The following is a 10941-nucleotide window of genomic DNA, read 5'->3' as shown; positions in this document are numbered from 1 at the left end:
GGATGGTCTCGATCTCCTGACCTCGTGATCCGCCCGTCTCGGCCTCCCAAAGTGCTGGGATTACAGGCTTGAGCCACCGCGCCCGGCCACTATTTCTTTACTCATATATTTTCTCAATGACAAGATGGAAGTATTTTTAAAAATGTTTATAATGGATAATTTTCTGAGGTGGAGTATGGGGTGGCAGAAGGGTCATACTGGTAAGAAACCCAAGATTTATTGAATGATTCGTAATGATGGTTAACCACTGAAGAACCTACCATAGTCAGTTAATATTCAACAAAATTATAGAAGATAAGACCAAACAAAAAACCTAGAAGAAAAGGCCCATTTTTGCAAAAGGAATTAGTGAGTAAGAGAAACTTTCCTCCAGGCATAGAATAAATGGAACCCAGGGTTTTTGTGGGTTTTATTCATTAAAAAAGTATAAGAAATTTACCAAGTTTCTTCAGGTCTTTTATTTAAGTTGTACAGCTGAGTTTTACCACAGCAGGAAAAATGTAGTTAGGGACATAAAGCAGGGCTTTTTTTTTTTTTTTTTTTTTCAGATATATGTAAATAATTTAGGGGACCAGAAGTTCTATTTATAGTACTTTTTCATTGAACAGAAAATACTATTAGACTGCAAATTATGGGTCACCTACATATAAATTGTATGTACTTGGAGAAAATAACTTATTTCATGATATTAAAGTTTCTGTGTAAAATGTCCTCATTTAACTTTTAAACCTTTGGCTGCAAAAAAAAAATAAAAGGGTTTTTTTTAGAGGGACTAAGAACAGTTGGGAATTAAAAACCTTAAGTTACCACATTAAATCAGTTTCTTTATTGTTTACTACTTTATTTTAATTTGGTTGTTGAATTAGGTTACTTTTAATTATGATGCTTTTAATAAAGATGAAGAAAACTTCATCTTTATTTCAGGTAGTTTATTTCATTCACATTTGGTCACATTAACTAAGAACCAAAGTTGTTTATAATGTTAAATTGCTGAGCAGCAATTTAGAAAGAAATATTGAGGAAAAGCTTTACCCTAGACATTTATATTTTATATAAATTAAATTGGCTAAGTACGTTAAAATTGGTTAAAGGACTGATTTATCAGAACTTTATCTGACTTACATCAGAATGTATAATGATATTTATATATTTATTATATCCAACTACTCCAGTGAAGCCACTGTATTGGAACTCAAAACTTATTTTAATGGTAAATTTTGATCCACATGATGTGACCCATGGTGTCCCACAATTTTGTGTAAGATGTTTTTTTTAAAAACCCCGCTTAAGAAATGGAAGAATGTCTTAAGTTAAAATACGTATGTATACAAATATAAATGTTTATGCAAGTGTTTTCAATGCTTGAATATGTCCTCCTATATAGTATATTACAGCAGTGTATTTGGGGTGGGTAAGAAAGTAATGCTTCCTAATTTTATCTTCCTAGTCAGTTGCCAGGAGACTAGAGGAAAATAATTCCTGTTGAAGCACTTGAATCACCTGCCCCTAACATGAAGTTACATTGGGACCCAACAGATGGAAGCACTAGCAGAGGGCGTGCAGAATAGCTGATGATACATATAAAGCAGACAGTGGTGCCATATCCAGAAGGTTGGATTCTTCCTTCTCAGCACCTTTAGCAATCCCCATAGAGCTTTACAGAATTATTTCAAGAGGAGATACTAGATACCTCAGAGAATTATGACTATAAATCAGCCTTTGGTCTTCTGCAACAGGGGATTCCATCACTCTTGACTTTGTGTGTACACCTAGTTGGCACTAATTATCTGCCACTGATGTCTCTGCTTTATAGCTCAGTGGGATTTTAAGGTTAGAGAGATTTGAGAAATGTTCCTTTTGAAAATTTTGACAGTTGCTGGTAGCTTTCTAGAATATAAAAGTTAGGAAGCTGCATTTTCTGAATAACCTACACAGAGGATATACTTTCTTATTTGAAAGACACGGCTACACCCGTTCATGTAGTAGTGTACATGAAACCCGGTTCCTTTCATTACGAACAATTAGGAATAAAATGCACAGTTTCATTTGGAAACATCAAACATTAAATAGTCGTTAAATGTTTTATTGCCAACTTTTAACAAAAGTAAAATATTGAAGTGATTTTAATTAACTATGTATGAATATAGTGTATAACCCCAAAAGAAGATTTATTTAATCTTTCTTTTAAAAAACGGAAAGCATGAAAAGGAAATTTATATTTTTTTGGCAGAAGGATATGTATGCTTGTTTAACTCTGATTTCCATAACAGAAAGTATAACATTATTTAGATTTTTGCATATGAAAATTGAGAAACAGGCTCTTTGAATTATCTGATTTAATACGTAACTTCTTCATGTTTGACATAATTTACACTTTTTGTTTTTCTATTAGTGCCTATCAGAATAATGACATCACTGAATTTGAAAAGATTCTAAAAACAAATCACAGCAACATCATGGATGATCCTTTCATAAGAGAACACATCGAAGGTATGTTCTTTCTGCCAACTGGATTCTATTACTTTCTTTGCCACTGTCAAACAAATGCTTCTTAATGAAGCTGCATGGCATTAAGCTGTTTTTCTTCTGTCTATTGCAAAGTATAGATATGTTTCTAAATGCTGTCATTGGATGGGATATTCCTCAAAATTACAAAGCTGTTTAAAGAAATTAGCCAATTTCATATTAATATAGTCAAGTTTACATATAATGTCCATTTTGTTTAAGGTAACTGTCCCTTTTTTAAAAAATCTAATATAGATGCTGTTGCATGTTTATTATTGATGCTTAGGTTCAAAGTTAATTTTTAGGGTTTATTTTTGACAACAAAAGTTTTGAAAATATCCTGCTATAGATAATGCTCAGATGTATGTACTGTGAAAGATAAGGTAACATTGTGAAGGTTTCATACCAGTAAGTGAATGAGGTTTTTAGCAAGTTATGTTGAATTACCAAAGACTACAATCATCTCTTTGTTCTTGAACCTCTTTTATAGCTCCAATTTTCCCACCTATTATGGAGCTATTTGAAGGTTTTTAAATGACCATTTGGAACTAAATTTCAGATGCATCAGAAGTAATGTTCTGTTGTTCCCCATCTTCCTTTCTCTTTTAATCAACAGACATTTGAAAAGTTCTTACATGAACCTAGAATGATACTGCAGTTTATAGATATAGAAAAATGTAGAAACTTGTACATGAATTTCAACCTGGTTTTAAAAAATTTTAAGACAAAACTGGAGGAAATTGTAAACGCATTATATGAAATATAGTACTCTAGGTTTTGAGAGAGTCTGAAACAGGGAACTTGGCTGGCTGATATAAATCAGAGCTTCTTAAAGTATGTTAACTGTTGAGGACAAAGTAGTGTAATATTGAGAAGGCAAGGTAATATTTTAGTAGACTGTCAACATCAACAAAATCAAGGAGGTGGGAACAAGAAGTTATGGGATAGGCAGCAATTGATCATACTGTGCATCCATTGACCCAGGTATTTTAAAATCTAAACACTTTATATCCTTGCCAAGCAGGAAAATGTATTTTGAGAAGATAATTAGGAGTACATAATGATTCATAAAGATATCATACAAACTTAAATAAAATGTTACTTCAATTTTTTGTCTTTCAGAGCTTTTGCGAAACATCAGAACACAAGTGCTTATAAAATTAATTAAGCCTTACACAAGAATACATATTCCTTTTATTTCTAAGGTACTTACATTCATGGATTTTAATGGTGTTTATAATTTATAGTTATAAATGCAGTATACCAGTCTTCCATTTATGAGTCCCTCTAACTTGGTAACATTTTATTATAATAATACATTTTTTAAATTAAACATAAGGGCTTTACTTTTAATTTTTTATTTATTTTTATTTATTTTTTAAGAGACAGGGTCTTGCTGTATAGCCCAGGCTGGAGTACAATGTCTGTTCACAGACAGACAGTGTGGCACACTATAGTCTTGAACTCCTGACCTCAGGCAATCCTCCTACCTCAGCCTCCTGAGTAGCTGGGACTGGGCTTTACTTTTAATGTGAATTTTTCTGTTTTCTTGGCGTAAATTGAGTTAACAGAAAAAAGCCTTAACATTGTAACAAAGAAATTAGGGATCACTAAATTTCTTTTTAAAGATACTTTCACCCTCAGAGAAAATTTGTAGGGGAGAGTAGTGGCTAAAATGTATAATTGATGAAGGATTAACTTCAACCACAATAAAATTGTTGTAGAAATATACTTCAGAAAGTTAAAAATTTAAGTCTTCATCAGACCTGTGTTCTTGGAGATATTTTGAAGTGATAATGTAATATGTTTAAAAATCTTCTCTTCACTAATTTTCCCTTAAGTGATAGAAATGAATTAAAATTAGAATGATTATGTAAAATTATGAAGTCTTTAAAGTGTTAATTAGTATATAACAAGTCTTTTGTCTTAGGAGTTAAACATAGATGTAGCTGATGTGGAGAGCTTGCTGGTGCAGTGCATATTGGATAAGTAAGTACTTTACTATTTCTTACCACAAAATGTTTGGTACCATAAGTTTTGAATAATAGTGACAAAGGTAGCAATTGGATTATTGATTATTCATAAAAAGCACCCTTGTATTATGGTTTTCTGTTAGAAGAGATATATATGTATGTGTGACGGTTTTTGATGAATGGGCATATTAAACACATCTCAGAAAAAGTTCTAAATGATTTTTCAGAAGAATTTCTTATTATATACAGCCAAAGAATTATTTAATGAATAGTATTTGTGTATGTTTTTAAGTATAGGGTATGTGGTACATAACATTTTTGAAATTACATCTTTCTTAAAAACAGTACAGTGCTTAAAGCTTCACAGGTGATATTTGCCTTTGATTAATTGGATAAATCTATGCCTCATGGTTCTTTCAGTGAAACTGATGAAAAGTATCTGAAATCTGGTTTCTATCTGGAGTTTGAATAACAGTGAAGTTAAAACTAACACTGAACTCATTTAATGTAGGCAGCTGCTTTTTTTTTTTTTTTTGCATTTGTTGATACTATATTTTATGAAACATTAGTCCAGAAACTGTGCTTGATGAAAATCTTTTGTAGACACATCTTATTTATTTATTTCTAGCACTATTCATGGCCGAATTGATCAAGTCAACCAACTCCTTGAACTGGATCATCAGAAGAGGGGTGGTGCACGATATACTGCACTAGATAAATGGACCAACCAACTAAATTCTCTCAACCAGGCTGTAGTCAGTAAACTGGCTTAACAGAGAACAAGCTTTTACAGACGTCCTTAAGGCAACAGTGCAGAGATGTAATCCTTAAAAGAACTGGGAATGGCAAAACTACTGTCGGTTGATGTGTCCTGAAAATTATTGGAGTTATGGCAGAAGTGCTTTTTTGATCAACTGGTTTGTGTTTTGCTGCTGCATTTATCCCAAGAAAAACAGCTTTAATCTCCAGAAGAAAACCAAAATACCATGGGATTTATGCTGTATTGACATTTTGCCCTAAACATACAACATCATAGTAATTTGTCATGGGCAACATGACCAGAGAGAAGATTTTTGTCATGATTTTAAATACACTGACACGCTACTGTTGGTTAAATTTAAACATGTTTTACCTGCAGAAATTCTCTCACAAATAACCTGCAATAACTTGAAATGCATACCCTTTTGAACACTTCCTTTTCTCATGTATAAATTAAAATGTTTGCTGCATTTTGCAAAATGTCAATTCTCTAAAAATGTGTCCGTATATTTCTGTACCTGCAGTGTAGTAAAGGTTTAGACGAAACCCCATAATTATAGTGGCATACTGTCACTTAGGTTTCAAGCAGCAAAATAAACAGTGCAGCTCAGAAATTGTAGTTTGGTTCTTGATGTGTTTTTATTACATTTGGAGTTGTTGTTTTGTTTTTTAGTACCTTCGAAATTTCAAATTATTTTATCTTCAGTTAATGATTTTAAAAAGCCTGGGGGCAAATAAGCTGGTTATTTGCTTTCAAGTTTTTAAAAGTAGTCTTTATTGATACAGTAAGGAAAACTACTTTCTAACAAAACACTTGCATAGTTATGACAGTGATGCTTTAAAGGAATAAAATTCTTTTTTTTTTAAAGAGTGATATTCCTTTTCAAAAGAATACTAACTCTCAGAATGTTCACTTTAAACAAATATGCCAGAACATAGACAGCTAAATGAATGTTACTCTGAATAGTGATCATGCTGGAAGGTTATTTCCTAATGCCAGCAATCTACCATTGCCCAAAACCTGCTGGGTTTACTCTTTTAGAATTGCATTCAAAGTTAATTTGTCACAGACACTATTAACTTTATGATTATACATTGTTTTAAAAAATACAGTATTAGGAAGCTTGATTATTTTTAGTTACCATTATTTGGCACCAAGTGAAAGTTTCCAAAACTTGCACCTAACTTTGAGGTAATGCAGAAAGTATACAACTGTCTTTGAAAGCAATCCCAAAAGAGTTTTAAAGGTTTTTTGAGCAGTGCAGTATACTTAGGAGAATGAACTGTGGCCTTCCAAGGTAACAAACTACCTTAAAGGAACTCAGCTCATTTGAATGTATTGAGTTTTGGATGTATTTGTTTCATTTTTTAAAAAGTTCACATTATTTTATAGTGTCGAAAGGAAGAACTAAGATTAACATAATTTCTTTGGTTTTTCTATTGCTTGTTATTATGTAAAAACTGGGTGGCAGTTCAGAAGGAAGATTGTTGTAACAGAAGAGTGACAACCAAGAATTTTTTGATCATTAAATCAGATTTTATAAACAGTGGAAGGAGCATGGACTTAAAACAAGGCATGCTTATTCGGTTTTGTCAAAATTTTACGAAAATATGTGATATATATTTATACTAAAACTATATAATCCTTAGATTTAGAAAAGCAATCAGTTAATGTCTTTAGCAGACTAAAGCAGTATTAAACACAGGTACAAGTTGGAAATTGTAGAAAACGGAAAGAAAACAAAAGACACAATGTCTATGGTAGGGAATAAAAGAGTTTAAGATATTATAAAATTATGTGTATTTTCTTCTCTTTTACATAAATCATTTGTGAAAAGTGTGCTAAACTTTTTTTACAAGAGTGATATTAATTAGGATTTATTTTTCAATATAATTTGGAGACCCTTTGTTATCCAAATAAAAATGATGAGTTTCTGTGCCTGTATTCAAATATGTATGCATGTGATAACCCTTGAAAACTAAAGCCCTTCTTAACTTTGAGTTGATGGAATTAGAATTCGAAGGATTTGAATGAAATGATTTAACCTTTATCCTCCAATTCTTGCAGTGCCCAGTTCTCCTGTGCTATCTTTGCTTTGTACAATAGTGCATCTTCCACTTTCTAGAGAGAAAGCATGCACTTGTTATTCTGTGGAAAACTGGGCTAAATATATAACAGTATCCAAAGTTATACCGTAATAATTTATTGTAATTGTGTATTGCGTAGCTTTGTTTACCCAGATATAGGTGCGTTCTTTTTTTTCTGTTAGTCATCTGTGACTTCTGTTCTGGAATACAGGTTTTTAAATATATCTTAACAGTCCGACTAACTTAAAATAATTTATTCTTCCCTTAAAACATTTTTCTGTGTTTTTGTGCATCAAATATTGTAGAGTTGAAATCTTAGAGATTGCTTATCAAAATATAAATTTAGGGGAAGTTAAAAATCGATTGGCAAATTTGTAGCATTTATTCACTGATTAAATCTTTTCCATTTTTGTGAAAACTGTACCAGTGGTTTACATCATATTGTAATGTGTTCATCTCATTTTTCTTTTTATCCCTCAACCTAGCTAAAAGTTACTGCAAAGAAGTCTTTGGCTGCCACAAGTAGATGCTGTCTACTACGAGAGCTGGATTTCCATTACTCATTCTTGCTCTTACATTAAAGTTGTTGATTAAATACTTTTTCTCCACATCTTAATGTAACATAACTGATTTCTTTTTAAAGATGAGTATGTATGTACTAAGTAATGCTCTCATTACGTGAGTCCCTTCTAACTACAGGCTGATACATCTTTCAAGAAAACTGAGAACCTAATATTTAAGTGAGGCCTGTTTTAAATGGGCTATACTGTGTGGGTGGTACTATTTGTTACCTTATGTAAGACTTAGGTTTGTCTTAGACTGAAAAACTCTTATTCTTAATATTTAAAATATCCATGATGGTAGAAATTTTGTGAGAAATTTTCTTTTTTAATCAGTTTATAATTCTTCAGTAAACACAGGTATGTATACTTTTGTGGTGTCAGTGTCAGTCTACATCTATGGGTGAAGCAGTTAGTCCATAAGACAAAAAATTATTTGCCTAGTGGATTCCCTTTACCTCTTTTTAAGAAGCTCAGAGATCTGTAATCATTAATTTACTAAGGATTTTTTGAAATATTATCTTAGTAACTTTTAAACCTGAAAATTTCTCTTTTAATTTACATTGTTGAAGTGAGGCTTGAGCATACAAAACAAGTAAAACTGGGAGTTTCATTCTTCGTATGGGATTTATGACTAAATATTTCTACCATTTTGAGGAAGATAAACATTTTGAACTGAAATATATAACAAAAAATAAAAAGGAATTTGACATTTAACTATTTTGTTTCAAAGTGTTTAAGAACACTATCCGGAACAAGAGGTGGAGTATCAGGTTTCAGAATGTGACACAAAAGGCATTTGGTCTTCATTTATGTGACCACAATTAAAATTTTCCCCGTTTTTTCTTTTTCTGGAGGGTTTCTTTCTGTTTTCATTGTTTTAGGTCCCCCCACCCCGCCCCCCGCCAAATCAGCATCCTATTTATATTGTTTGATACGGTTTTTTTGTTTTTGTTTTTCCCTTTCTTTGGAAACAGTTTTGCTCTCGTCACCCAGGCTGGAGTGCAATGGTGCAATCTCAGCTCACTGCCACCTCCACCTTCTGGGTTCAAGCGATTCTCCTGCCTCAGCCTCCCGAGCATCTGGGATTACAGGCACCTGCTAATTTTTGTATTATTAGTAGAGATGGGATTTCACCATGTTGGCCAGGCTGGTCTCGGACTCCTGACCCAGGTGATCCACCACCTTGGCCTCCCATAGTGCTGGGATTACAGGCATGAGTCACTGTGCTTGGCCTGGTACATTTTTAAGTAGGAGTTTGGCAGAAATGTCATAACGAAGACAAATCGGAGGTTCTCTTTAACTCGAGATTATTAAATTTATAGTAACTTCTTGGGCCATTAAAACTTGAGTTTAAATGCCATTTGGAGGATTTGTGTTATATTAAGCACCACAAATTTAAACTGTCAGTAGTGATTCTACATGTTTCTCAAAACACTAAAATTTAGCGTCACTTACTTGCTTTTGAATTTTAAGGAGATTTATCTTAGGTAATGTCTCAGAAGCAACCAGTGTGTGGTTCTCTAAAATTTTACTTTTTTAGTGTCACGTATAGTAATATCTAAATTACTTGTAGTAGTTAAAAAATATTATGGCATCAAAGGTATATGCCAAGTCTAACTTAAAACCCTGTGACAGGAAAAAAGAAAAAATTATTTCTTAAATACTATTTGGGGGCAACTTTGTTCCATGTTGGCAAAATTATAAGCTTTGCTCAGAATTTCCACATGAATAGCTGGCCAAAACTTTTTTGTGTGCATATGTATACATATGTAATAAGTGAAACATACTGTAGGAGTACAGAATTCATCACCAGTTTATCACAGTAATTTTCCAGTTTTCCATTTTAATATCACTTATTTCTGACACAGGCAAATGTCATATGCCATGAAAAGAATTACCATTGTACCAGTAACTTGCGTGTTATGACTAGGTTTCATGTGGAAGACTGTCCAAATTTACATAATCTAGAGTAATTTTTTAATTCTGAAGTAAGGACATTTTAAAATTAATTGCTAAAGGTTGTTTTATTGGACATCCATTTTATGGGAGTTTAGAGAGTAGAAAAAAGTAATCTCTAGCATCATCCCATGAAGTTGTCAAAAGTTCTGGCATGCTTATTAGCAACATATTAATGCCAAGTATTGAGTATCTAATTTCTGTTAAAAATGTTTGCCTATCCCCTACTGTTTACTACAGTAATAAATTTTTGTGCATCTATTTTAAATAACACTGAAGAAAATTATATTTCAAGAAATGGAGCAGTGACATGGAAAATAGAAAATTGGTTTTGCAATGTGTTACATAATCGGTTGCATTACGAATTTTCTCCCTTTTGTTTATCATAAGCTAACGTAAAAGGTAACAAATTCCTTGAGCTAACACTGGTTGGGAAGGAAGTAGTAGGTGATTAGGAATGTAACAGGATGTCTGCCTAAAATGGTCAGTTCCACCAGTTAATACTTGAGAACTGATTATATGTGCAGGATGTGTCATAAGATGCTATAAGGCTTAAATACTCAAGAGTTTTTTTACTTATCTGGAAGTGCACATTCCCTTATTGGTAATAAAAAGTACTTCATCTACTTAAGTATTTACTGTGTTACATTAGTTACAATGCCCAAGATCAGCACAGTAACTTTAAACTGCAATATATATGCTTGATCAAGTACTTCAAAAATGTATACTTCTCTAAAATAGCTGTTAAATGTTTTAAGAATATTTCTCTAAAGTACTGAAAATCTTGTTCGTTTGGTTTGAAAGGGTTTTAGTATTTTCCATGTTTAAGATTACCTTTTTATTAGGCTCTGAAACATTCATGAAGGAGCTGGTCTCTCCTGAGCTGTTTAATTATCTGACCTGGAACAATTCATGTTGCAAACAAATGTCTCTTAGGAATTATTCCTTCAGTATAAAATTAAATACTTTAAAGCAGGAAATTAAGCCAAGGAAAGACATGGGTAAGAAATGTTCTCTCCCAAGCTTTGTAAGCCTTGTTATGGTGCTTTAAAATGAACTCTTTAAGGACTGCAACATCTAAGAAACCACTTGTGAAT

The 10941-nt window shown here is 32.5% G+C and overlaps 1 protein-coding gene across 3 annotated transcripts in view; it reads left to right on the top strand.

Moving 5' to 3' along the window:
- Positions 1–7920, top strand: part of COPS2 (COP9 signalosome subunit 2) — a 31847-nt gene extending 23927 nt beyond the window's left edge. For all 3 annotated transcript variants that reach the window (XM_011967300.1, XM_011967302.1, XM_011967303.1), the window contains 4 exons: positions 2393–2490; positions 3628–3710; positions 4436–4494; positions 5107–7920. In XM_011967300.1, the coding sequence (XP_011822690.1) occupies positions 2393–2490; positions 3628–3710; positions 4436–4494; positions 5107–5251 (385 nt within the window). In that variant the 3' untranslated portion in view covers positions 5252–7920. The remainder of the gene's footprint in view (positions 1–2392; positions 2491–3627; positions 3711–4435; positions 4495–5106) is intronic.
- The last annotated feature ends 3021 nt before the right edge of the window (positions 7921–10941 follow it).

Source organism: Mandrillus leucophaeus, unplaced genomic scaffold, assembly GCF_000951045.1.
Source record: "Mandrillus leucophaeus isolate KB7577 unplaced genomic scaffold, Mleu.le_1.0 Scaffold798, whole genome shotgun sequence".
Taxonomy (NCBI): Eukaryota; Metazoa; Chordata; class Mammalia; order Primates; family Cercopithecidae; genus Mandrillus; species Mandrillus leucophaeus.
This window is presented reverse-complemented; position numbering and strand designations above follow the sequence as displayed.